Source organism: Pelodiscus sinensis, chromosome 8, assembly GCF_049634645.1.
Source record: "Pelodiscus sinensis isolate JC-2024 chromosome 8, ASM4963464v1, whole genome shotgun sequence".
NCBI classification, from domain to species: domain Eukaryota; kingdom Metazoa; phylum Chordata; order Testudines; family Trionychidae; genus Pelodiscus; species Pelodiscus sinensis.
The window spans coordinates 2,764,662-2,792,514 of NC_134718.1; the positions used below are offsets into that span (position 1 = coordinate 2,764,662).

The 27,853-nt window shown below is 56.7% G+C and overlaps 2 protein-coding genes across 8 annotated transcripts; one reads left to right on the top strand and one right to left on the bottom strand.

The window, feature by feature from the left end:
* The first annotated feature begins 3,507 nt into the window (after positions 1 to 3,507).
* On the top strand, positions 3,508 to 8,951 carry FBXL15 (F-box and leucine rich repeat protein 15). The gene is made up of 4 exons (XM_075934570.1): positions 3,508 to 3,638; positions 4,651 to 4,810; positions 6,065 to 6,567; positions 6,877 to 8,951. Exons 1-4 carry the CDS (start codon positions 3,604 to 3,606, stop codon positions 7,064 to 7,066), a joined length of 888 nt encoding a protein of 295 aa, XP_075790685.1. The 5' UTR covers positions 3,508 to 3,603; the 3' UTR covers positions 7,067 to 8,951.
* On the bottom strand, positions 4,954 to 27,853 carry CUEDC2 (CUE domain containing 2). 7 transcript variants are annotated; one of them, XM_075934568.1, is made up of 10 exons: positions 27,716 to 27,853; positions 16,315 to 16,540; positions 15,431 to 15,522; positions 14,042 to 14,185; positions 13,524 to 13,585; positions 11,991 to 12,124; positions 10,933 to 11,097; positions 10,532 to 10,593; positions 8,771 to 8,831; positions 4,954 to 8,452 (listed from the first exon to the last, which is right to left on the bottom strand). In XM_075934568.1, exons 3-10 carry the CDS (start codon positions 15,502 to 15,504, stop codon positions 8,306 to 8,308), a joined length of 849 nt encoding a protein of 282 aa, XP_075790683.1. In that variant the 5' UTR covers positions 15,505 to 15,522; positions 16,315 to 16,540; positions 27,716 to 27,853; the 3' UTR covers positions 4,954 to 8,305. The 7 variants fall into 7 exon arrangements, with proteins under 7 accessions (XP_075790683.1, XP_075790684.1, XP_075790682.1 ...); XM_075934569.1 differs by having other exon boundaries at positions 8,436 to 8,575; XM_075934567.1 differs by lacking the exon at positions 4,954 to 8,452 and having other exon boundaries at positions 8,453 to 8,831; positions 15,431 to 15,520.

Sequence of the window (27,853 nt, forward strand, 5' to 3'; positions counted from 1 at the left end):
TTGCCCAACCCTCAGATATATCCACAAAGGGATCCAACTAGCCCACATTTCTCCCCCTGTTGTTAGTATGACAACATGTCAATCAAAAAACCCATTACACAAGCAATTTTAAAGGTGAAGCCAAAGGTCTCCTCAGCCGGTGGATTAGACCGACGTGAATTAGACCCACATGTGTCTGCAAAGTCCACACACTCGAAGAGCCTGACAAACATCCCAAAGCACCACTAGAGACACATTTCCTGTCTTCCAGCAATCTAGGCCTCAGCATCTTCACTCGAGAGCTTTTCAGGACACATGCAGGGAAAGGCTCCCTTCTTCTGACTGCTCTTCATTCCGCTCTCCCACTAGTTCCACGCTGCTGTAGCTTCCTGAGCACAAGGGAGTGGCCTCCCATTCACACATAACAACCTGGCCCCGATGGACTCCTGCCCCGTGGCTCCCCCATCCAGGCCTGCCATGCAGAGCTGGTGGGAGACTTATTTCCCTATCATTTGTGAGCTGTGTCCAAGGGGACACGGGAGGGCAAACTGTGATAACCTCCTTCGGTAGGCTGGGAACTGCAGGCCCGAAAGACCAGAAGCTCTCCAGGTATGAGGTAGCTGACACAGAGATACAACTGGAAACGTGCTCTCTTAAAACCCTACTGACACCAGATCCCAGCAGAACCCCAGGCCCACGGCAAAGAGGTGCTCTTTACATGCCAGATGAGACAGAAATTAGATCTGCCCAAACAATGGCGATGCTTCTCCTTCACATCATGAACAGACAACGAGGAGGACACTGTCAGGCCCCTGGGAATGAGGCGGCATCTGGGATAGAAGCAGGGACCTCCAGAGAACAGCCCCTTCCTGGTGTTGTATCAGTCTCACCCGCTCGGACAGGCGCAAGGGGAGACCTGTCATACACACTGCTCTGGGGGTTACACCAGCACACTGTGGAATACGGCCAAAGAGGACGTTGCCAGGACACGTTATGATGGGCCTGAGAGGTTCCAGCCGGTCAGCAACCTGCGTAGGAGACGCTTCCTGTGTGAGATGCCCCCAGGCTGCTGAGCTGAGCAAGCTGGAGGCTGACGTCAGTGCCGGCTGCTCAGTGATCTCGTCTGAGTCTATTGACTCGCCAGAAGGTGCCTTAATCCTTCATCTGCTAAATGGGGAATCCTATTTATTCACTAGTACCACGAGTCTCACATCAAAACAGCCACCTGCTGCACTGATGTATGCTCCACCCCATCGCTCCCTGCCCCACCCTTGTGCAGTGGGGGATTAGCCCTGGGTCTAGGGGGCCTGTGCCTGAGGGCCCCAGGCCTCCAGCAGCAGGGCAGGAAAAGCCCCCCATGACCAGTTGTGATGGCACGTTGGGGTTTTCCCGTCTCCTGCACCCCCGTAGCGGCACAGACAGACTCCACCAGCCAGTAGAATAGAGAGAGTTTATTGCTTCTCCAGGATACAGCACAGCACAGATGGAATCTGGTTACAGGAACTGGGGCTAGGATGCCTCAGCCCCCCTTGAGATGGGGGAGCCTGGGCCCCTAAATCCCAGCCCGTTGCCTAGGCTGCTTCCTCCATGATACCAGCCAGAAACCTAACTCACTCACTTCCAGATCTGCCCCCAGCCAGGGCTCCACTCCCCTTCTTCCCATTGTTCCGCTCCCTGGGAGATAGCTGGTCAGACAGGTTGGAAGCCCCCTTGCATAATGGCTCATCCTCTGCCCTGCTGGGCCGTGCTGCAGACAGCAGCCAGTGGAGGTCACTCCCAACCCACTGCCCAGCATAGCAACCAGCAAGGTACCCCCACTACATCACACCAGTGTTCCTTGAGAGCTGGGCACCTGGATGACCACCCAGCAGAGATTCAAATGCCACCCAGCTGATTAGCAGAGCCCACACAGCCAGCAGCCTGTATTTCTACTGGTGACACTCATCCGCACATACCTCGGTGCACAGAACAAAATGTATTCCACACAAGGATGGAAAAAAGGAGAGAGACCATTGCTCACCCCCAACCCTACTCCCCAGCACCAGTGTACATAACAGAGAAAGCCCCTGGTGTCCCCTGTCCACAGGGCATCGGGGGGCAGCTCCTAGCACTTCCGCCCTGTCCCTGGCCAAAGCTTGACCCCACTCTCCAGCAGAAACACTCGGAGGGGAGGGAAAAGCCCCAGTGCCCTGACCATGGTCCCCTGCAGGCGATGGCCACATAGAAACAGCCATCCACGCCATGCAGCTTAGATTGATTCGTCCCAGGCCCCATTGGCCCAGATTAACCCAGGACAACTGCCTCAGGGCACCCGTACACCCCATGGAGTCCTGGTCAGTCCTTGCACTCAGCAGCAGCCAGCTGGCTGCGAAACCCCATGGCCCTGCTCCAGGCCTAGAGCCCGCAGCTGAGCCAGGCAACTCACCCATTGTGAGGGGGAGTTCTCGGTTCCCCAGCACCCTCCCGACTCAAGGAAGATGAGCTCCCTGTCCCATCAGCACCCCAGACCTGCTGTTGCTGACCTTGTGATTCCAGCTTCATTCTGTTTGCGGCTGGCGCCCACTCCTCTTTCCTCCCGGCACCTGGTCCAGGGGTGGGGGATTTCTCTGCAGCAGGTTTGAATGCTCGGTCTCTTTCCGATTTGCTGAGGTTGTTAATTACAAATCAAGACTGTGGCTGCGTCTAGACTGGCATGATTTTACGCAAATGCTTTTAACGGAAAAGTTTTCCATGAAAAGCATTTGCGGAAAATCGCGTCTAGATTGGTACAGATGCTTTTCCACAAAAAGTGCGTTTGCGGAAAAGCGTCCGTGCCAATCTAGACACGATTTTCCGCAAAAAAGCCCCGGTCGCCATTTTTGCGATCGGGGCTTTTTTGCACAAAACAAATCTGAGCTGTCTACACTGGCCCTTTTGCGCAAAAGAGACTTTTGCCCGAACGGGAGCAGCACAGTATTTCCGCAGGAACACTGATTTCTTACATGAGATCGTCAGTGCTCTTGCGGAAATTCAAGCGGCCAGTGTAGACAGCTGGCAAGTTTTTCTGCAAAAGCAGCTGCCTTTGTGGAAAAACTCGCCAGTCTAGACGCAGCCTGCGTGTATAGGACCCCAAAGTGCTGCAGCCTCCTGGCAGGGGCCTCTGCGCAGGGTGCGGATGGTGCAACTTGCACAGCTCACGCTTTCGGACCCCGCAGTGAACTCATGGGGCGCGGCCACCTCCCCTGCTGCTCTGCCAAGCGGGGCCTGCCCTGCTCCCCCAGCCAGGGCCACAGGCAGCGAAAGCCCCGTGGGGGGTGACACACAGACCGCAGCCCCCAAGCCCTGGGGACGGGGTTCAGGGCGGGGCGATCCGCCCCCAGAGCAGGCAGCACTCAGTCTCCTCCTGCCCTGGGGGTGGGCCCACGCCTAGGCCGGAACTGTTTTCTCCGCGCCGGCGGCTCCCTCCGGACACTTTACAGGAAGGGCCGAACGACGCCGCGGCGCTCGATTGAGCTCGTCTGCCGAAGGGGCACTCGCGTTTCCGCCCCGCTGCCGCCGGATGACGTAGTTAGCAGGCGCCGAGACGTCATCGCTGGGGGCGGGGTTAGGAAGCCGGCCGGCCGGCGAAGAGCAAAGCAGAGTCCCATGGAGCCGCCAGGGGAGCCCCGGTCCTGCCCCGGGTACGGGGGGGGGGGAGCAGCGCCCCCCAGCGGGGCCGGGCGGAGGGGAAGGGGAGCAGCGCCCCCCAGCAGGGCCGGGTGGAGGGAGGGGGAGCAGCGCCCCCCAGCGGGGCCGGGCGGAGGGGAAGGGGAGCAGCGCCCCCCAGCGGGGCCGGGTGGAGGGGAAGGGGAGCAGCGCCCCCCAGCAGGGCCGGGTGGAGGGAGGGGGAGCAGCGCCCCCCAGCGGGGCCGGGCGGAGGGGAAGGGGAGCAGCGCCCCCCAGCGGGGCCGGGTGGAGGGGAAGGGGAGCAGCGCCCCCCAGCGGGGCCGGGTGGAGGGAGGGGGAGCAGCGCCCCCCAGCGGGGCCGGGCGGAGGGGAAGGGGAGCAGCGCCCCCCAGCGGGGCCGGGTGGAGGGAGGGGGAGCAGCGCCCCCCCCCAGCGGGGCCGGGTGGAGGGGAAGGGGAGCAGCGCCCCCCAGCAGGGCCGGGTGGAGGGAGGGGGAGCAGCGCCCCCCCCCAGCGGGGCCGGGTGGAGGGAGGGGGAGCAGCGCCCCCCAGCGGGGCCGGGTGGAGGGGAAGGGGAGCAGCGCCCCCCAGCAGGGCCGGGTGGAGGGAGGGGGAGCAGCGCCCCCCCCCAGCGGGGCCGGGTGGAGGGAGGGGGAGCAGCACCCCCCCAGCGGGGCCGGGTGGAGGGAGGGGGAGCAGCGCCCCCCAGCGGGGCCGGGCGGAGGGGAAGGGGAGCAGCGCCCCCCAGCGGGGCCGGGTGGAGGGGAAGGGGAGCAGCGCCCCCCAGCGGGGCCGGGCGGAGGGGAGGGGGAGCAGCGCCCCCCAGCGGGGCCGGGCGGAGGGGAAGGGGAGCAGCGCCCCCCAGCGGGGCCGGGTGGAGGGGAAGGGGAGCAGCGCCCCCCAGCAGGGCCGGGTGGAGGGAGGGGGAGCAGCGCCCCCCAGCGGGGCCGGGTGGAGGGGAGGGGGAGCAGCGCCCCCCAGCGGGGCCGGCTCACCTGGGTTTAACCTACTTTGGCTTCTCCTGCAGGGGCCATCTCCTGGACCTGCCCTGGGAAGATGTCCTGGTGCCTCACGTCCTCTGCCACCTGCCGCTGCGACAGCTCCTGCGGCTGCAGAGGGTCAGCAAGCCGTTCCGGGCCCTCGTCCAGCTGCACCTGGCCAACATGCGCTGCTTCGACTCCAGCCAGGTACGGGCGGGGCTGCACCGCTGGGGAGACGGGCAGCGCTCACAGTGGGCAAGTCGGGGTGTGGGGGGCAATGCACACGGAGTATTTGCTCTGGTGAGCGCACCTCCCCCACGCTTGTGGGAGCTGACATCACAGAGGAGTAATTCAGGTCTCAGCAGGGAGCAGATTTATTTGTTAATAACAGGCCATTAGGCGCCAGGGCTGATGAAAGCAGAAGCCCTTCCTGTGGCCCCAGCCAAGCGCCAGCAGGGGAGAGCAGAGCCCTGTGCTGGGACAGAAAGGACCCTGTTTTGCCGGGGTGGAGCTGGGTGGGAGTACAGCCGTGTGTGGAACGTGGTGTGTCCAGATGGGTCTGGCTCCTTGAGGAGGGAGCGCGGGGGGAGGAATACGATGTGCGCAGGCACATCTAGGCTTAGGGACTGGAACCCACCAAGCTAAGAATTCTTCCAGCCCTACTGTGGAGGTGCTGTAGGGATGGCTCCTCCGGATGAATAAGATGCAGGCAACTGCAGGTTGGGCCTAAGTGGAGAGCTGCTCTGCCCGCAGACCTGCGCAGAACTCAGAAGAGGTGCACCTTAAACCAGTTCCAAGTAAAGTAAAGCCGGTGGGGATATTTCAGCACATGCTGAACACGCAGTGGCTCGAGTGGATTCAGTTGCATTGTTTGTTACCACCTGTGGCTAAACTCGCTTGAGCTACTGTTACTCAGAAGCGTGCGCCCATGGCGACTTGCACAGCCTTGGAGAGATTGCACAAAGGTGGGACTGGCTGGGAAAGCTAGAAAACGAGCAAGCCGGGTGTTGCTTGCTCTAGCCTGGACCCAGCGACTTGGAACTGCCTGGAGTAGAGAGGCCAGGGTGTAGAAACAGAAGCAAGGCAAGGCCATCAAGAGGGGTGACCTTGGGTTGAAGAGCGGGAATTCTTTAGTTGGGATTGGTCCTGCGTAGAGCAGGGGGCTGGACTTGATGACTCCTGAGGTCTCTTCAGCTCTGTGGTTCTCTGATTCTGTGAATTCCCACCCTCTGGAAAGGTCTCTTAAGGGAAGCTGTGGCAGCTGCATCACTTGGGCCAGGGAAGTGGAGACGAAGCTGCAGGAAATGCCTCAGCCCTGGTAGGGGGGTGAATTTGGTGACCCACCACCCCTCCTCTGGCTCTTGACCCTTTAATGTCTCTGGTGCAAGGAAGAGGATCTCAGAACCAGGGGCTGGGGGGCACTGAGGGCCTGGAGCTCTCACTGTCTGTTCCCCAATGCAGGCCGGCCCCCACATCCCCAGAACTGCTTTCTGTAACCTCCTGAAAGACAACGAAGTCCTGCAGCAGCTGGTGCTCCAGAACTGCTCTGATTGGCTGACTGACAAGGAGCTGCTGCCTGTGATTGGCCAGAACCACCACCTGCAGGAGATCTCGCTGAGCAGCTGCCTGCAGCTGAGCCGGCAGGCGCTGGTGGCCATCTCGCTGAGCTGCCCCCAGCTGCGCTCTCTCTCCCTGGCTCACTGCGAGTGGGTGGACAGCCTCTCTCTGCGCAGCCTGGCTGACCACTGCAAGGCGCTGGAGTCCCTGGACCTGACGGCCTGTCGCCAGCTGAAGGACGACGCCATCTGCTACCTGGCGCAGAAGTGCAGCCGGCTGACGTCCCTCTCGCTGGCCGTCAATGCCAACGTGGGCGACACGGCTGTGGAGGAGATTGCCAAGTGCTGCCCTGAGCTGGAGCACCTGGACCTCACCGGGTGTCTGCGGGTCAAGAACGAGGCCATTAGGTACCAGGGTTCCGTAGCGGTGGGGGCTGGGGAGATGGGAGGGAGGCAGGGTCTCTTCCTTGCTTGCTCCTGCGGGGGCTCTGGGCTGAGGGGCAAGCCCTGGCTGACCGTGGAGACACTAGCCAGCTGCAGTAAGATCTCTGGGATGCCATGGGGAGGGATCGGGATTGGGCACTCACCAGACTAGCCTCTCCTGTGCTCCATGCCCGGCCAGGCCGCGTCCCAGGGGACGGGTACTGTGTGTGTCACTCACCCAGGGCGGTGGGGGAGCAGGCGCTGTGGCCTCCAGCCTGTGCTCTCTCTTGGCAGGGTCCTGGCCGAGTACTGCTCCAAGCTGCGCTCGCTGAGGGTGAAACACTGTCACAAGGTGGCCGAGTCCAGCCTGAGCGTCCTGCGTGGCCGTGGGGTGGAGCTGGACGTGGAGCCGCCGCTGCAGAGGGCCCTCGTTCTGCTGCAGGACGGGGCTGGATTCGCCCCCTTCATTAACCTTCAGATCTAGGGGAGGGCGTCAGCTGGCCTCTGCTTCCGGGAGGGCACAGTCTGTCCCATCAGTGCGGCTGGTCCTGCTGGGGCTCTGCCCTCCCTCTCCCCCCGGGGCGCGTTAGCCCATTGTGTGTCGCAGGCTCCCCGGGGGAAGCACGTCCCGGCGGGTAAAGGGGACGATATTTAAACTCTAGGCCCCGCGTGCTGTGCCGGGACTGGCTGCAGAGCTGTCGAACGAACTGGCCAGCTGTGCCCTGGGGAAGGGGAGGGGCCTAGGGACGGGGCAGGGAGCGTATGGCAGCTATGGCAGGCTGGAACGGCCTCAGAAACCAGAGGGCTGGGCTGGCTCCTGGCAGCAGTGGCCCTGGCTAGTTGCCCTGACCATGCAGCCGTACCTGGGGCAGCTGGCCCGGGCCTGCTACTGCGTGACGGCCGTGCTCAGCATGCTGGCTGGGGGAGAGCAGCCCTGGGTCCGTGGAGCTGGAGGGGGGCTGGGTTCCCCACTGCCCGCTAAGGGAGAAGAGCGCGGCCCCGGGGGTTCTGCACAGCAGGGGCAGACGCCGATGCCATTCCCCACCAGGGAACTCTGACATGACCGGAGTTTGGTCAGATGTGTAGCAAGACGCCATCCTGGTCTGTGGTCCCGGCTCAGCACGGGACTGGGGCTGCCACTCGGCCCCGGAGCGGCCTGGAGCTGCAGGTCCAGCAGGGGTGGGAAGCTCGCCAGGCCAGGCCTAATTTCTAGCTAAGGGTTCCCAATCGCTGTGAACTGAACATGCTGAGGGAGCTGCCGTTGGCCAGACTGCAGGCACCGTCTCATGCCTCTGGCGGGGTGTGGCAGACAGGGTGCAGCTGGAGTCTCCAGCTACCTGCGGGCTGTGCCCCTTCCTAGGAGCCGACGTGTGCTGGCTGGACCCCACTCTGCTTCATGCCATCTTTACTCGGGCGCACGAGACACACCACTACACACACTACTGCACTAGCCACACCTTGGCTAGAAGTCCCTGTGCAAGGAACGGCAGAGGGGGCCCAGCAACCGTGTTGGTGCTATTTGCCATAGCGGTTGCAGGCTCTGGGCTGCGGAGGGGCGATGGGGAAGGTCGCACAAGCAGCGTGGCTGAAAAGGCCCTTCCGTGGCTTGTCACGCTTAGAGCTGGCGGAGCAGACTGGCTCCCAGGGCGGGTGCGTTGCAGGTAGCAGAGTGTAGAAATCCCCGGGCAGCAAGGTACAGGACGACGGCTTGAGAGGCCGCTCGTCAGTGGAATTTGTATTTCCTGGCTGGCTTGAGGCTGATGTAAGTTTTCTTCATCTCCTCGCTCTCTGGCTTCTTAAGGTCTGTGTACCTCTCTCCCCTGGTGCTCACCACCTGGTTGTCAATGTAGCGGATTAGCTTCTTGGGCGCCTAGGAAGGCAGTGAAATGGGTGCCAAGTGAGGGGAGCTCTGGGAAAGGGGGCATCCATCGACATGGGGCTGGAGAATGGCTAGGAAAGCAGGATGAATCCACGGGGGTCTGCAGGCACCCTTCTGCGGAAACAGCATTAGGCTGGTGTGGTAATGCTGACAGCCCCTGCTGCCCATGTGCCACCTTTCCTGGCCAGACCAGTCCCCCCCCCCCCGCCCGCCAAAGGCTCTACGGACAGGGCTTTGGCAGCGGCAGCTGTTACTCTGCTGCCAACCTGCAGTTAGACCCACAGCCATGGCCACCGTGGCTCCCCTCACCTCCTTGGGGGGCACCGGCCTGTGTGTTTTCTGGTCCTCGGCGCTGTCCACCATCATGTATCTGAAACAGACAAGGGCCAGCGAAAGCTGCAGTGCATCAGTGGAGTCGATTAACCGAGAAGCAGAAGCTTAGAGGCTAATGCTGTAGACCACGCGCATTTCCCTCTCCCTGCCAGTACAGGACCTATCCCCGCAGGCCGGGAGATCAGACCTCCCCTAGGCAGGGGTTGCTGCCACCCCGCTGCAGCACAAGGGACAGGCAGCCGGTCCATGAGGGGAGCTGGTTTTTAAACTGGTTCCCCGCGCGGACCAGCTCCTGCCTGGCTCCCCGCGCTGCTGCCTCTGATGCACTGGCTGCCGGCCCCGCCCCCAGGGTCTGTAGAATAGTCGACTAACCAATAAAATGTCACGAGGTTACTCAACTATTCAATTCACTGATGTTTAACATCCCTCCCACGCGCCCGACGCGGTGACTAGAGCGGGCTGCTCCCAGCGCGCTCTTACCCCCTTGCCAACGTGTTCCCTCAGTTTCCCTCCACATGCAGAATAAATCGGTCTGGGCACACGAACGGGAACACCTGCTGCCGGCTGGGGGCGCTCTGCCAATCAGCTGGGCGGCCGCCCCAGCGCTCTGCTTGTAGGGAACCCTGCCCCCTGCCCCCCAGCTGCCAGCCCAAAAGGTTACAGCCGGCACGCCGGGACTGAGCCCAGGGCTAGCGGGGGAGGGAGGCGGGGCTAGCCTTCCAGAGGGAGGCATCAGCCCAGGCCGTGGGAAGAGGGCTTCAATGCAGACTGGCTACTCGGTTTGCTCCGGCACGTGGGTGTCTGGCGGTAGGTGCTGGAATACCGTGGAGGCTCTGGGGCCCGTCAAGGCTGAGAGATGAGAGCCAAGCCCTGGTCTGTTCTAGGACGCAGGCTGCAGTCAGCGGACGGGCAGTGCGCGCCTGGCGCAGTCAGCACCACGCAGTAAGGATGCTGCCGCTTGGATCCGCACTCGGGGGGCACCGGGTAGCCCAGGGCTGAAGTGGATGCATTTCTCCTTGCAGAGATGACCCTTCGAAAGTTCCTGCACTAGAACCCTTTGCTGTTGGCCAGGGAAAGGGCCCCCGTGGGCCTGTACTGGTGAGTTCTTCGCGCCTGGTACCCCTCTGGGGCTAAGCCAACTGTGAGACAGCAGCGCCAGCCTGGGTCGCTTCCCCCGGGCTGCTCCTGCGTGTGGCCAGCCAGAGGGCTGCTCTCTGCCACCGTGCTCGAGTGCGCTGTAAGTGCAGGGCGCTGCCAAAGCCACATTAAAGCGAGGTTCGCACGTGTGACTGGCATCGATTTACTCAGCATGGCTGCTCCCTTGTGATAGTGCCGAGCCGGGGTCAGAGCCGCCGGAGCTAGGCTAGTGCTTGGGAGACCAAGCCGGGTTCTCTCCTGTCTGTCCCACACCTGCCAGCTGAAGTCCAGCCGTCGCTTGATGGAGGGAAGCGGAAAGCCAGGCAGGAGAGGCAGACATTTAGGGATACCAGGCTTCATCTGAGTTGGGCATGCTGTAAGAATCCCTAGGGAAACCCCGCGCAGAGTTCCCTTCCCTTCCTTTCTCTGCCTGGCCCAGCGCTGCGAGATTAGCCAGGGCCCCGGCCTGCCTGCTGAGTGGCACACACCACAGCTCGCGCACGGGTCAGCTCGGCAGGGCGGGCCAGTCCCACGTGTGACCGGTTCCCCGAGCCCCTGGTCTGCGTCTGTCCTGGCGGCTGCTCGCGGCCGGGTACTTACTTCTGTAAGATAAAGCCTTTGAGCTCTTCTGGCCTGGGGGCTCGGCGGGGACGGGCAGTCTCCTGGCACAGAGCAGGGAAGGTGCGTCAGTGACAAAGCCATCAGCGTGTCCCATTCCACCCTGGGAGATGGAGCCAGCATGGAGCTGCTGCTGGCTGGCGGGAGGGGAGAATGGCTGGGGCCCAGCCTCTAGTGGCGGCCCTGCCGGGGGGGAGGAGCCGGCTCAGTGGGTCTCCGTGCTCCGCTCACAGTGGGAGGAGCTGCTGGCCGGGTTTCTGTGGGGGGCGGGGGGCATGGAGATCTCCACAGCCTCTCCCCGAGGTCAGGACCTGCGTTGCAGCTGGCGTGATGCCCTGCTGCATGGCTCCCTCCGGTCCCCAGCGCTGCTGCCAGGCCCCTACCTTCATGGGCGCAGCCCCTGGGCCCGTCTTCTCCTCCACCAGGAACTGCACTGCCTCGTCCAGGCTCCCCAGCGCCATGGCCAGGGCCGTCTGAGCCTGCTGGAGGGTACAGGCTGGGAACATCTCCAGCAGCAGCTCCGCCCCGCCTTGCAGGTCTCCTGCTCCCTGGCCAGGGAAAGAGACACAGGCTGAGTCCAGGGGCAGGGCACTTCAGGCCAGGAACACTCGTTTTCATAGGCCAGATATATCTCTGCAGGTCCAGGAGACTCAAGTCTCCTCCAGGGGCAGGTGAGCGCCTCATCCCTGCCTGGGGAGCCAGCTATGGGCTCTTGGCAGGTCTTGCCCTCGCGCACAGCAGCCGGGAGTCGGGAGAGGAGTGCCCTGCCTCGTGTCACTAGGTCAGGAGCCCCTGGCTCATCTGTCACTCTGCTGCTGCACATCCATGCCCCGGGGACTGGCCATTTATGCACAGCCTTGACTTGGAGGGGGAGGGGGCTGCAAGGAGGGTCACCCAGCGGGATGGAAGGGGCACCCCAGTTAGCAATTACAGCTTTGGCAGGGTCCGGGGGGGAGAGGTGACCTCCGGCTGCAAGCGTGAGTCCCCGAGGGGAGGGGAGGGCGTGGTACAAACACACACAGTTCTGCAGACTCCCTTCAGGAACCGTGGCACCAGCCACCTGCGGAGTGGCAAGGGGAAGTCGGAGGGTGTCTCCGTTTCCCGGACTGAGCTGTCAGGCATTTGGACTTGGCAGGAGATGAGAATGGCAGAGTCAGCCGGAACCTGGCTCCTCTGCCGAGTCCCACGGGGCCTGTCATTGCAAGCAGGCAGCAGCTCTGCTACCTCCTGTCCCCCAGGTAGCACCACGTCCTCCCGCCGCAGGGCTCATCCACCCCGCTGCTGGCAACGGCCGACCTCCCCCGGACGTCTCCAGGGCTCAGATCCCACGAGCCACGGTCACCCTGACGTGACAGTGCTTCTACCCCCCCCCAACCAGAACATGGCCGGACACCTTTGGTACAACTCCGGCGCGCGGTTCTGGCCACCCTGACCCCAGTACCTGAGCCATGGCTCCCTCTGCGGCTTCGTGCAGCCGCCCCTCCTCAGAAGCACCGGCCCTCTGCTCCTTGCTCTGCTCCAGCTCTTCGGCAGGGGCTCTGCTCGCACTCTCCACAGCCGTTTGGCAAACCCTTTCTTAAAGACACCAGGCACGTTGATTCAGCACCGCCCTGCAAAGGCTACAGCCACACAAGGCTACAGCCACACAAGGCTACAGCTTCCCTTTCGTTATGGGAAGGTTGCTACTGTGCCCTACGTCAGCACAAATTGCGTTCTCCATGCCTGGCTGGAACCAAAGCTCTTCTACTACTGCCAGCCAGGCATGGGTGCCTCCTTGTTCATACAGGCCCACAGCGGGGCAGAGTTAAGGCTGTTTGGGTGCCTTAACTCTGCGTTTCCAGACGGTACCATGGTTGAACTTAACTGACACCTTAACCTTTCAAGTGAATTTCCAGGGTTTGTAGGGCTGGGATTGGGGTGAATTATACCATCCCTGTGACGTGCTTTATTAAATGACCAGTCTCAGCCATAACAGAATTGTTTGTCGGGGAATTCATTCACATATAGGTGAGGCTCTTGCACGCTGTAGGACCCAGCACGCAGTGTGGGCAGGCTGTACTCGGGGGAGTGGGGAGGAGAATGGTTAATGCACCAGACTGGGAATTTCTCCCAGCTCTAACACAGGCTCCTTGAGTGTGACAAGGGGAAGTCATTTAGATGGCATTTGCCTCGGTTTCCCATTCTGCGAAATGGGGATGCTACTTCCTATGTCCGTGAGGCACCTTGAGACTGTAGCTCGGCAAAATCTGGACCCCTCTGCCCTGACGGGTCTCACTCCCAGAGACTTTACACCTCTGCCCGCAGACACAGAGCCATTGCTTTGCTGGGAGGCACGAATGCAGCCGGCTCTTGGATTCGAAGGGCAGAAGGGACCGCTATGGCCATCGCGCTGGCCCTCCTGCACAGCCCAGGCCTGGCACCTCCCCCGGCAATTCCTGCAGCTGGTCCCTAGTTGCAGGCGGGCTAGAGCAGTTCCTTTAGACAGGCATCCCTCCGTGACGTACAGACGCCACCGACAGAGAACCCAGCGGACCAAGTATCTCACACAATAGACTGTCCGGGGTTGCAGGCCGGGAGCTCTGTTGCTAACGGGAATGCAGAGACACCCCCCCAACTTATGGGCTTTGGAAGGACGATTGGACCTGGCCTCTTCAGACTACCCGAGGGGCAGCAGGCCTGCACAGGGACCCTTCCTCTTCCTGCGCGGGGGGGACACCAGCAGCCCCCGGACTTGTTCTAGCGGGTTTCCCCACACGAGCGCCTCTAATGCAGCCCCCAACAAGCACATTCCAAGCCGCTCCCCGCCCACGTGCTCCTGCCAAGGCTCTGACTTAGTCGGATCAGGAGCCAAGCGATTCAGACTCAGACTCCCCTGCATTCCCCGCTTCCCCGGCAAGACCACGCGCTGCTCTGTGCGGCTTCCCGTCCCTCCGAAAACGTCACGGTGAAATCGTATGCCCGCCGCGCAGCTTACCTCTGCGGCGAGCTTCGCTGAGCCGTGCTGAGAGGGCAAACATCATCTCGCACACGCTCCCGCTGCAAGAGAGAGTTGCAGGGTGAGCGCCACCGGGAGGATAAGCACGGTCGCCTTCCAACACACCCTTTCCCTGCTGAGCGAGGGGCTGCGAGCCCCCGCCCTGAAAGCCCTGTGCGGTACCTGCGCAGTGCGCCCCTCGCGTCTGGCGGGAGTCACTAACAGCAGACGGCTGCTGCTGCAGTTCTACACTGGCCACGTGCCCCCCAACCTGTGCAAAACCACCACCCTGCGGAGCCGCTGATCTGGGAGGAGGGACCCAGCGGCTGCCGTGGGCTGGGGTCCTAGGGAAGGCGGTGTAACAAACTGGGGCCTGCTTGCAACATGTGCTCGTAACGGCAGAGGCTGGACTCTGTCCATGACTGCATGGCTTTGGGACCAGAAGATCCTGGGACAGAGCACTCAGGCCCAGTGCTTGGAGTGTGGTGTGTACGTCCCACATGCTCAGTGACACGCACCTGTCGATTTCTGCAAAGCCAGGGACAAAGGCCTCCATCATTTCCACGAAAGTGTCCATGTCAAAGTTCTCCTCGGACGGCTCGGGAGAGCTTAGTTCTTCCAGGACGCTAGCGATGTAGGAGAAGACGACGTCATCCATCCCGCTGGGGACAAGGAAGACACACGCTTAGGGAGCTGAGCCAACCAGTACTCGCCCTGCCAGTGCCCTTCCACCTGGCCAGCTTCCTGCAGTGTGATTGGATTGGATCTCCCAAGTGAAGGCAGGCAGGGTCGGGTCAGAACTTGCAGATTTTGGGGGAGAAACTGGGGAGCTGCAGAAAGTGACTTGTGCCATTTAATTTGTGACTGTCTTCTTTCCCCGCCAGCACTGCAGTAATACACAGGACACTGCTGTGGGGGGAGGGGCACAGCACTTGGCGTTACAATGTCTGAGCACTCGTGACTCGTGTTTAGGGTCGATTCCAAGGGTAACTGTACTCTGTAGAGACAGAATTTCAGGTGAACAACCCTTCCGACTGCCCTGCTCTTCTCCACTTTCTGTCCTCAGTCTGCATGCAGCTGCCACGTACTGCAACTGCGTTCCAACCTAGAGGTGGCTGCATTCCCTAGTGGGCAAAGTTCTCGTTATATAAACAGTGTATGGGTGGATCAGTGTGCTGTCTGAAAAGCACTTTGGGATCCCCATATGATGCAAGGAGCTAGAGAGATCGGTGTTCCTGGATAAGAAATTGATAACCTTATTCCTCAGTTCCCTGGCGGCTATGACATGGTAAACACTCTTACACATGGTGTGCGGATTTTAGCACTTTGGACAAGTGACACACGCTCCTGAGATCTCGACTGAGGGGCAGCAGAATACAACACACGGAGAACATGAGACCTGGGCTACGTCTACATTAGCAAGATTTTGCACAAAAGTGGCTGCTTTTGCGCAAAATCTTGCCACCTGTCCACACTGGCCGCGAGTACTTGCGCAAGAACACTGATGTTCTAATGTATGAAATCAGGGCTTCTTGTGCAAATACTCTGACGCTCCCGCTTAGGGATAAGCTCTCTTGCGCAACTGTTCTTGCGTAAGAGGCCAGTGTAGACAGGCAACATCAATTACTTGTGCAAAAAAGTCCGATGTTTAAAATGGCCATCAGAGCTTTCTTGCGCAAGAGCGCGTCTGCACTGGCATGGATGCTCTGGCACAAAAGCACATCTCTTGCGCAAAGGCACATGCCAGTGTAGATGGTCTCTTGCGCAAATACTCTAACACAAAAACTCTTGCGTTAAAGAGTATTTGCGCAAAATCTTGCCAATATAGATGTAGCCCTGGAGTTTAACAGAAGGGGGGAAGGGCACCTAACAGCAAGTTCAAATGCAGAAGAGGAGCTGGCACATACCTGAGATCGGCCGCAGGGATGTGGGACTGGATGAAGCACATCAGAGAGTCTCGAATGATTCTTTCAAGAGCCATGTCTCTTTAAATGGGTCTCTCCACGTGCGGGGAAAAAACATATAATTTCAGAGGCAGGAATGAGGCCAGCGCAGCTGCAGGCACCACACCTCCACACAGGCTCGTGCAATCACAACAATTCCCAAACGCCACCGGCCCTGGGGGCCTGTCACTCGGCTCTCCCTGCCACGGGCCTCTAACGCTTTCACAACGGGTGTGTGATGCTCTCCTCTCAGCCGACGGAGTCCCGCTAGGGGCCCTGACGCGCGTCAAGCTGCAGAGCTGCCAACTGCAAGGGCAGGACGGACCCCGAGGAAGGCTGGCTTTGGGTATTGCTGCTCCCTGGGGGAGAGGGCGGCTCTTCCAGCAAACAGTGTTGTCAGTGACGCCTGGCCTTGTAAATGGGTGGGAGAGCAGCTCGTGCCTTTCAGTGAAAGGGCAGCCTGTTGTGGCTTGCTCAAGGGAATACCAGACAGGGCACAGCCAACTAGTCTGCCAGCCAGAATATCAAAGGTCTCCGGGTCAGGTGGGACCATGCCAGCGGAATCCTGCCCCAACAGGCGCCCACTGTTGGGCTGTGTGAATGGGCTGGTCTGTAGATGGACGAGAGCACAACAGGGCGCGATTGAGAGCCGTAACCACGCTGGGGAGTTCTAAGGATCACAGGCCTCCCACGCAAGCAAGGGAGGGGATAGCACCGTCCACCCGCTCTCTCGGGGAGTGGTAGAGTCCAGTCCCGCACCCCCACCAGCTGTCTCACTCACACCCCCTACGTATGTGCCGGCAACCTCACTGCCAGGCCGGAGTTACAGAAGGGGCACAGATGCCTACCTGAGGATGCTATCGGGATTCCTGGTGGGCGACACTGGTACTGTGCGGACCGAGCCTCGTAGATCTGAATTTACAGGCTAGGGCTTATGGCTCGCCACTGGCTGCATCTTCTCATCCCAATTCAGGCCACAGGGAGAGAGACCCTGGACAGTTCTACCCTGGGAAAGGAATTTCGGGGCACGTGGCCAGGGCACTCAAACTGAGGACGATACCGATTCATTCACACCTGTATTAACACAAATGGAAAAAGAACCAACCCTAGTTATACGACTATAGCACAGTTCTAGGGCTGGGAATGGGTCCTGAGGGAGGTATCCCCCTGTGCCACCAAACCTTCCCACATCAGCTGACCAGACTGAGATCCAGAGCCGCCGCCACCACCAAGGGCCACCACCAGCTGAGATCCAGAGCCGCCACCACCAAGGGCCACCACCAGCTGAGATCCAGAGCCGCCACCACCAAGGGCCACCACCAGCTGAGATCCAGAGCCGCCACCACCAAGGGCCACCACCAGCTGAGATCCAGAGCTGCCACCACCAAGGGCCACCACCAGCTGAGATCCAGAGCTGCCACCACCAAGGGCCACCACCAGCTGAGATCCAGAGCTGCCACCACCAAGGGCCACCACCAGCTGAGATCCAGAGCCACCACCACGAAGGGCCACCACCAGCTGAGATCCAGAGCCACCACCACCAAGGGCCACCACCAATCTCACGTTGTTAAGAGCTAAAGGCCAAGCCCACTTGTTCTTCCAAACCCTTCTGCAACTGCCCCTCCGCCAGCATTCCCGCTTTTCTAAAATGCAATCCTTAAAAGCTCCTCCCCGCCCCCTTGACTTTCCCATCGTAAGTCATAATGAGGTATAAGTGCCATCATTCTTCTTGGGAGAACAAGTGTGGGCCAGCACCAAAGGAACCTAGATAAATAGCATACCTGCAAAAAGCAACAAAGGAAGGAAGACGGCACCAGCAAAGCAAATGGATGAGTGTTCACCGGAAAGGCTTCTTTGCAGTAAAATCTCAATATGAAAATTCCCATTTCAAGGCATTGCAATGAAACAAAAGGCAGGACCCTTCTAAGAGCTCTCCAGCATGAAGGCCTAGTCACAGACCTCCCCTTTAAGTGTCTGCTTGGTGAACGGCATTTCCATTTTGGCTTAGAAAGACTCTTTGCTAGCAGTTTGCTTGCTTTTGCAAATGCCGTACCCTTCCAGAAGCAGAGTGGTGTATTAAAACTACTCTCTGCTTGCTGCCCAGGAACGAATCCGACCTTCTCAGCTGACTGGCAAAAATCAAGCATCGCCAACCCAATTGCAAGCAAAATTCTGGCTTCCGAATCTCATTGCTGGGGGACAGCGTACTAAGCAGCAGTTTTCCTGCAACCTGCAATCGCTGGTCACTAGCAAATTCCCTGAGCTTGCAAGTCCAAGGAAGGTCATTAGCCCTACAGAAACTGTGGGTGGGCAATACATATACAGCACCAGGGATGTGCTTTTTACAACCACTGCGGGTAGGGAGAGATTTCATCCCTCTCTTCCTCAGAACCATCATGACACTCTGCAAACTGGCAAGAGAGATTTTCATCTTTCCACGAGGCTGGCCAGTATCGCAGTGTGAGAACAGTAACAATAAAAGGTAACAATACTTGTAACAATAGCTTTCTCTGACAACCCAATTTACTGAACAATAGAGCACAGTCCGCCACCTCAAAAGCGCTTCGGCGAGGTCCATAAATGAGCTGCTAGTAATTTATTCTAATCAATAGAACTGGCACAGTCACTTGTCTCCTTGATCAACGGCACTTGCAGGGGAACGTCAGGCAGGGAGGAGTGGAACCCAAGGATAAATAAATCAGCAACAGGAACACTGCAGCCCGCCAGGTGACTCACTAGCGTTCACAGTCCCTTTCCCAAACCTTTGGCAGTGCTGAGACGGCGATTTGTAACGACCTCGGGCTCCTGTCCTCCAGAATTGCCCGGGTTGGTTTCCAGACCAAGGGAATTTCCCACGTTTACGGGATGTGGGCAGACAGACAATGCACAGAAGTTTCAAGCAGTGCACACAGAGTCCTTCTCGGACAAACTATTTTAGCCTCTCCCCAAACTTGACTTTTATCTCCTAGCAAAGCCCCATTTACAATTTGCTTCTCGGAGAACCCACCTTTCGCAGGCCTTTTGTGAGAAAGACGAGAGACGTTCCTTGCCAGGCGAGAGATGGGCTGCGTGGCTAATCGGGGGGCTTTTCAGTGAGTCCTCCATAGCCCTCAATTTCCTGGCTGGCCACAGAGGAAAATGGCAAGCAGAAGAGCTTCCCCTGTCCTTTGATCTCAGTGATGAGGGACCCTACCCCGGAATGGAAGGCCGTCTTCTGGGATGTCTGACACAGCTCCTCCTCCACGCTGCTAAACCCGTCCTCAGGGCTCCACGCTCTCAAGGAGCAATGGACATTTCCCATTCCCCTCCCTGCCAGAGACCACTTTTCTCTGAAGGCTCCTCCTGCCTGGGATGCGGACTCACCAAGAGCAGCTAGCCTACGTGGTGCCGATTGGGGCAGCAGCAGGATGGCAGGACATGGTCCAGACTGATGCCCCATTTGTGCAGGCTACGTTGGCAAAGGCAGTCTCCTTCGCTCAAGCCCAGACCAGCCGTAAAATACCTGTGATGCTTTCTCATTTAGTGTCCCCACAACACAACCCACCCCCCTCTTCTCTCTCAGCCACAGGCATTGCCACTTGCCACTTTTCCCGGGCCTTTCAATGCGCAAACACGGGCTAGGCCTCAACTTCCCTGTGAGGGCGCCATTATTTCACAGAGGAGGAAGCCGAGTCATCCAGCAGCAAAGAGACTTAGCCAAGTTCATACACAATGTCTGGCAGAACTGGGAACAGAACCCAGGTGTCCAGACTCCCAGGCCCTTAGGAGAGTGGGGGCAGCTTGCAGCCCACCGGGGCTCTGTATGGCCCACGAGACATTTGGTTTACCATTGCCCATGCGCGGGGCTGCCAGATTCTGCTGGTTTCCAGCCGCATCCTTTTTTTCCTACTGGTCTTACTAAAGTGGCGCACACGTACAGCCAGGGCACACAAAGTGAGGTGCGTGCTGATTGCACACAGCACTGACTATGAGCCGCATGCTCCCTCTGCAGCCAATCACAACGCTGCTGCGGTTCGATCAGCACCGCCCACAGTTCTAGGTAGGCAAGCACAGCTGGCAAACCTTGCGGCCCACGGAGATAGAGGCCACTCACGCGGTCCCCTCCTGAGCCTCGGCTGCCCATGGCTGCCTTAGGAGATGGCAAACCGCAGGCAGAACTTCCCTCTCCGCAGAGGACATCAAAGAATTCGGCAAGGGCGCGTTAGTTCATGGATCTCCCGCACAAGGGCTTGTAAACGTGCTAACTCCACCGCCGCCAGATGTCTGGGCCCCGGAGCACGAGCACTTCCAGCACTTGCAGCCCATTTCTTTCCCAGCTCACAGGAGTCCGGAAATCTCGACTTCAGCAAGCTTAAGGGACTAATCTCACCCAACAAGGCCTTCTGACGCTGGGAGGCCGTCTCAACTTATTAGTCAAAGGCAGTGGATTCGCTCTACGAAGCCCCTCTGGAAATGGGTGTGACAGGATAAGGCTTCCTCTGGGAGGAGCAGTGGGCGATTTCAGGGGCCTTGTAGGAGGCTGGTTTCTGTTGCTGGAGAGAAACGGGTGGTATGAAGTCAGGTAGATTGTGATGTGCGTGTTCCTATCCACACGAGTCTGGTTGCTCTCAGGCCGTGCACAAGCAATTCCAGGCACCCCAGTTCAGTCACCCTCAGCCGCTGCCTTTAGTGACGCTTCCCCACATCTCCAACCCTCCCCCCACCCGCCCTCACCAACAGACCCAGACATTAACAGGAGTGTTGTGAGCGAGACACGAGAAGCCATTCTTCCGCTCTGCTCTGCGCTGGTTAGGCCTCAGTTGGAGTGTTGTGTCCAGTTCAGGGCACCGCATTTCGAGCAGGATGTGGAGAAATTGGAGAGGGTCCAGAGAAGAGCAACAAGAATGATTAAAGGTCTAGAGAACATGACCTATGAAGGAAGACTGAAAGAACTGGACATGAAAAGAGAAGATTGAGGGGGGACATGATAGCTGTTTTCAGGTATCTAAAAGGATGTCATATGCAGGAGAGAGAAAACTTGTTCATCTTGGCCTCTGAGGATAGAACAAGCAGCAATGGGCTTAAACTGCAGCAAGGGAGGTTTAGGTTGGACATTAGGAAAAAGTTCCTAACTGTCAGGGTGGTTAAACACGGGAATAAATTGCCCAGGGAGGTTGTGGAATCCCCATCTCTGGAGATATTGAAGAGCAGGTTAGATAAATGTCTAACTGGGATGGTCTAGACAGTATTTGGTCCTGCCATGAGGGCAGGGGACTGGACTCGATGACCTCTCGAGGTCCCTTCCCGTCCTAGTATTCTGTGATTAAGCTTTTGCCTTAGCAGATTCATCACGCTGCCCTCTACTGACCTATCACCCTATCCTCAGATGCAGTTTCACCAGCAGAACAGCCCAAGCTCATGGTGATCAGAAGAGACGATGCTCCATCACCTATTTTGCCCGCAAACAGGGAGGTGATGAAGGCATGTGGCTTCCATAGGTTCCCATGCCCCACTTAGACAGAAGAACATCTGGCTTCAGACTATTATGTATGGCCAACAGAGGGTCAATTGGCTTAGTCACCTAGTAAGTCCCAGAATGACATGCCAACAGGATAGACTTTTACCACATCCATCAACAAGAGCCATGCTTGGATAAACCTCGCCATTCCAGGCATAGGACAAAGATGTGTTTTTAATTTAAAGGCTGTAAGATCTTCCTGGTCATGCTCCATCTAGACCACAAGCCCTGAGCCCTCAGAAAATGAAAGACAACAAGCAACCCTACACAACCCAGGCACCCGCCTCTGAGGCAACATCTACATTATCACTTTTTTTTCTGGAAGAGGCTTTTCCGCCATTTGGCTCCGTCTAGATGGGACCAAATGGCAGAAAAACCTCCTCTTTTGGAGGAGCCCTTATTCCTCGTAGAACGACGTACACAGGGCTCCCCGAAAGAGCGCGTTTGCTCTTCCGCAAAAAAAAGCAGACGCGTTCCCTGGACGCGGCGGAGTTTTTCCGGTAACCCGGAAAACCCCCGCAGTATAGACATACCCTGAGACACACTTCCTTCTAGGGCACACAGACCATCCAGAACGTCTCATCCAGCAATACAGGGTCTTATAGCTCACAGCCCTGTCTTTCCCTTTCACATGGGACATTCACCTGGAAAGAGTGTGAAGTCTGAAGGCTCTCCGGCCATTCGGATTTGGTTTACAGAGTTAATCTCCTGAAATAGAGAAAACTAAATAAAAACTCATGGAAAAAATATTTGGAAATTGATTCTACAAGATCGAACTAACTAATCCTGGCATATTTTGTTTTGTGTTGGCAAAGTTTCAGAATGCTTCACCCCAAGACAGCAGAAAGGTCTTTGGCTCTGTGCCTTCTTCCGTGCGTGACTTAGAAAAGATTAACTAGGGGTCTGTTAGGAGATTTCATCCTTTAGGCAAATTTTGCAGGGTATGGGGTTTATAAGGCAGTGAGCAATCCAAAGGCAGGGGAAAGAATTCTACCCAGAGCACTGAAATGATGCTATCGTTCTTTTAAGCACCCAGCCACAATGGCAGTGTGGATTTTAACACAGCCGCCTCTTGGGTGGTGGTTAGCTGGCTCCGCTCTCCACGCAGAACTCCTGAATTATTGGTCACTCTTATTGAAAGGGCCTGAGATCTCTTCCTAGCCTCATGCACAAATGTAGCTCCTCTTTCATGCACACCCAAGAAACGCCATTGCTGTCATGCTGCCTGGATCAATTCTTTCAGAAGAAATCACTGTGTAGTCCCCTGGCCGTGCTTACACCTTTATAGTTTTACACTGTCAGAGCTGAGGATCACGGACCACTGGGATCCCCTGTCATTTCTGGAGGGTCTTATATAATACAACTCAACTTCTTTAAGTGTGCTCAGGGGAGCTTAACCTCTGAATACAGGTATCCTGGCAAGCTGGGTTCAAACGGCAACACTGAACCCACTGCTTATTTGGCTTCCACAAAACTCACTTGGTCACAGCTATTTCCTGGGGTGACAGAAAAGTGGAGTCATTCAGAAAAAGGTGTGATGTGAGTGACTGCTTGAAAGAAATCGATGCCTTTTGCTGTCAAATGCCTCTGCTCACAGCTTTTCTTGATGCATCTCAGGGTAGGTCTACAAGGCAAGAGTTGGCCTTGGCTAGGCTACCAGAGCAAGTCTGACTCCAGATAGCCTGGGTAACAATAGCAGTGCAGGTACCTCAAGGCAGATAATGCAAGCCCAGCACAGACCCTGGCTACATCCTTGGCTTGCTAACTCAGCCCACACTGCCCTGTCTCCACTGCTATCGTTACCAGCAGCTGGAGTCGGGCTTGCTCATGCACAGCCTTAGCTGGACAGACACATCCATGCACCGTCACGGCCAGTCCTTTCTCTGCTGTCGCTGCAGGAACCCCTCTTACATGATCTCCATGTGGGTCTTCGTCACAGAACTCCAGAAAACACTCCTGTAGCGATGGTACAGTTAGATGGAAATAGCTAGTTCCATTTTATCCTGGAAACTTCTTGACACACACGTTCTGGAGGTGGAATTATCCCCAAATTCTGATTCCTTCCCCAGTTTTCCTTATTACCTATTACGGTAGCAGGCCCACGAATGTCTGTTGCTGGACTACAACTATTTCACTCACAGGCGGGCTGTGAATACAACACACTTTTTTCCCTACTGGGGCAGAGATCTCTGCCAAAGGTAGAGCCCTTTATATTAACGGGAGAGCTAAAGATGACATGTCTACAAATTGTAAACATTATTTAAGCCTCGTCTTGAAAACCTCTCTGCTCTGGAAACACAGGATCCAAGCCTAGTGGGAGTTTATCATCCTCTGACCTGCTGTAGTAGAAACATTGAGTTCTGTGCATTGTACAGCCTGTCGATCTTTCAGATGAGACCTTAAAAAAAGATGCCTTGTCTGCTGTACGCAAACATTAAAGATCTTTCAGCATTTTTTGTAAAGACAGGTCTTGTGGCGAGGCCTATGCACTGGCTGGGATGTTGCTAAAATTAAAGTGCAAAAAAAAAAAATTGTAGCCATATGCAAAATTATTAAAAGTACAGCACCAATCTGAGGAGAGTGATTCAGGACAACTCTACACTAAAAGGAGCTGTTATAATGATGTCCAGAGACTTTCAGGAGATTACAAATTAGCTGAACAGCCTGATGGCTCCAGTAAATGGAAGGTGCCTATGTCTTAAACACTGGAGAATATTCTTGCATGGTTAAAGTGAGGGCACAGAGATGGTTCCTCACGCCCCTTCTGGACACAATGTGAAAGAGATACAGGGCATTATTTGCCCTTAGGGATATGGAAAGCTGGCACTTCACCTTGCGAATGGTGGCCTCTGTGGAAAACTCTGGGACATCCATGGTATAAACCAGACCAGCAAGGACGTCACATAACTGCGGCTGGATTCCACGTTGTCGCGGAAAGTCAGGGGTACGGTTGCTGCCGCCCTTCACTCATGGCAAATTTTGTTCCTTTCTCTGTTGCTTTTTTTGGTTCTAATTTTGTTTAATCAACTCTGAAATGAGCTGAACTCCACAGTCCAACTGTCACAGACTAGCAGTCCTGCCCTGACACAAAGGCAACTGAACAAGCATTAGAAACAGCAGTTCTACGTTCTTGTTCTTTTCTTTCCCCCTTCCTGTGCCCGGACTGTCTTTAAACAAGCAAAAAGCCCCCAAACGTAACCACCCACAACAAAACAAGGAGCATTTTTGAAGAACAGCTCCCTAGCTACAATCCAACAGCAAACTGACTCATCCTCCCCCACCCACAAAAGGAACTTTCAATACAAGCAACAGACTCTCTAGCAAACAATCTACTCTCTGAAACACTTTGCTAGACTTAAAAGAAAACTTTCCACAGTGAGTAGCCTCCAGGATATTGAGATTTCAAGGATTTTTTGTGGTTATGCTTTGGGTTTTGTTGTTCTGTGCTTAACAAGCGCCTGGAAGATTTGTATGGCATGGCTGGTTGCTATGAGAGCAGGTCAGGGTTCTTGTACACAGAACACAATTAACTGTTTAGTGTGGTAACAGTAAAATCAGGCTTCTATCAACAACCTAAAACCCTCCAGCCAAATACGTCTAATTAATACAACACACAATACATTTGTTAATGGCCAGAATTTTCCCTCCCCTCCCATTATCACACAGCATAGTCTGCGTTGGCGAGCTGCAACCCTCTTCACCAGAGATGGCTGCACTTCAGTGCTCTACGTATAAAGAGCTCTATCTTGCAGCCCTTATTTAGGCAAAACTCACAGTTAGTTTTGCATGAGTAAGGACTACAGCTGGGCTACTCAACTTTGGAAGCCCCGGAGGCCACAGGAATACTCCCAGCACATGTGGAGGGCCATAACTTAAGTGTGGTTGCATAGACATGCAAATATATATGCAAATAGTTTCTTTCACACTGACTGGCATGAATACAAAGATTAAGGCAAGACTACACAACACGCAGGCCCCATTTAAGTCAGTTCTGCTGATATTAATAAAATGCAACATTTACCTGATTTCCACCCACATGACAGCACTTTGAATGAGCAGTGACAATCCCAGGAATGTAACTACTAAAACACATCTCAACGGAAGACCATTATATTGATCCGCCATTGTGAAGTGTGTTCCCAGTGGAGGCCATGTTCAACGGATCTCACCTGCGGGCCGCATGTTGAGCCCTGTGTAAACCTAAACCGCCCCACAGGTTGCAAACAGGCTGCGGGCTGCACGCGGCCTGTGTGTTGAGTAACCCTGGACTACAGGATCACAGCTAGTCATTGTAAGGCATTTCGGTACCTGTAATATAGCCAGCAATTCATTCTAGGACTGTCTGGCCCAAGGCAAGAATTAGAGACATAACATGGGGTTGTGTCGGAACATGTAGTTTAGGAGCTAGAGACTCCTAACGATAATCTGCCTTTATGTAGCAGCCTAAAAGAATTCCCTGTAGACTAATTACCACCAAAAGATTTTTCTTCTCTATTCCCCAGGACACTACAGTATACTGGAGGAGGACAAAAGGTACTAGATACATGTGAAATATTAGGCTGAAAATGTTAATTGGTGTAGTAGTCCTGGAATTTTGTGGCAACATTTCTCAAGTTATACACTTCTATGATTTTTCAAGCCCTGTCACAGAATTGGAGCATTGGAAGGGACCTTTAATTAATACAGCAAAATCCCACTCTGAACCAGCAAAAAGAGCTGTGAATCATGACTTGTATGTCTCATTAAAGCAGTGACACAGGAGAGAATGGATGCTCAGCTGTGCCATCACTGCACCTTTGCATTTTTGGCTTGGGCATCATAAGCACAATGCTAAACACCCCGAATATTAGGTTGATGAATAATACGTTGATCTTCAAAACAGCCCTGAGGTGTGATCCCAGTTCTGACGCAAACTGGATGTGTGACCTTGGGAAAATCCTGTAAGCTTCCTGACTCAGTTTGCCCTCCTGTAACATGGGGATAATGTTACCTGCCTCAAAAGGAGTTATGAGGATTAGTTAATGTTTATAAAACACTCTGAACAAGTGCTAATAAGTGCTAAATGTTTTCATCTCACCATGACACACATCTGGGAGTACCTTGTTTCCTAATTAATTGCTATACATCTGGGTGTTGCACGTACAAACTGGGACTGGAGAAAAGCAACAATTATACCTAAAGTTAAAATAACCATAATTTTGGTAATGAATGCGCTACAGTTTTGTCACTGTTCCAGACCCCCATCCCAATAGCTTTTATAGCATGCTAGCTAATACGCTTAGAAGCATGAGCATAAGCTATAGTTGTATGATTATAGGTCAGGATTCTTTGAGCATCACAATCCACTATTATTAAGTGTCTGGATGTCAAACTAAAATACAAAAATCTAGAGTTTAACTCCCCTGTTTTACACACATCTTCTCAGATTCACTACCAAGCAGCCCAACAATTCACCAGTAAAAGGAAAAGGAAAAAGCAAAAAACAAAACACAAAAGATGGAAGATTGACAATTTTTTTTGTTTATTATAGTTGCATATATTTTTCTTGTAAATGTCACGTGATAGCTGTCAAATAAAAACACAAACCAAACCAGGGCTATACAATTATCTCAGGGCTTGGTGGACTGGAGCGATGTTATGACAACCACTCAGACTGTGTGTGTACACAATCACTACCAAGGGAAACAGAGAACCCTGGAGACAGAATCACCTCAGTCTTGGGGATGCAGGAGCGTAGTAGTGGTCAGAGTCAGCACTGGGCTGTTTCTGGCTCGAGGGGCCAAGTTTTCAGCAAGGGGTCTTTAACCCCTGACTGCTGTCAGTTGACATGCCTACCGTTAGGCATCCTGGGGCTGATTTTCAGACGGGCCCGGCCGAGCGGTCCCAGCGCCACAGCTCCTAAGAACCTCGGCTGGGTTCTGAGCATCTCTAGAAGCTGGGCAAAGGTGCGTCAAGTTGGACAACCCCAGAAAGGAAGGCACCCAAAACCGGAGGCTGCTTTATAACAGAGGCTGGCGTGGCCCATGGGCAAACCCCACACACTGCGGGTGGCCCTGGGGCCTGGCCCACGTGTCCCTTGGGGGTCTGACCTGTGGCTGGCTCAGGCCTGCCCCCCCCAGCCAGCGGGGGGTGGCGCTGGGCGGGCGCTCGCTGCCTGGGGGGGGGGCTGGGGCAGGAGGGTCAACAGAGCCCCGCCTTCCTCAGGGGACCATAGATGCCCTAGGGGCAGACCCACAAACGCGCACCTCTCAGGGACAGACCCACGGACACGCCCCCCCCCCCGGGACAGACCCACGGACACGCCCCCCCCCCGGGACAGACCCTCGGACACGCCGCCCCCCCCAGGGACAGACCCTCGGACACGCCCCCCCCCGGGATAGACCCACGGACACGCCCCCCCCGGGACAGACCCACGGACACGCCGCCCCCCCAGGGACAGACCCACGGACACGCCGCCCCCCCAGGGACAGACCCACGGACACGCCCCCCCCCGGGATAGACCCACGGACACGCCCCCCCGGGACAGACCCACGGACACGCCGCCCCCCCAGGGACAGACCCACGGACACGCCGCCCCCCCAGGGACAGACCCACGGACACGCCCCCCCCCCGGGACAGACCCTCGGACACGCCCCCCCCCGGGACAGACCCTCGGACACGCCGCCCCCCCCAGGGACAGACCCACGGACACGCGGCTGGGGAAAGCGGCCCCACGCGGACGGACAGACGGACGGGTGGGGGAGGGGCCTCACCTAACCTCCTGCGCGTCCCCGCCGCGGCCGCGCGCTCGCTCCGGGCCCGCCCAACCCGCTCGAACGCACCACGTGACTCCCTCCGCCATAGAGTTCGGAGCGGGTGGCTAGAGCGCCGCCTGGACGGCAGCGCCGCCA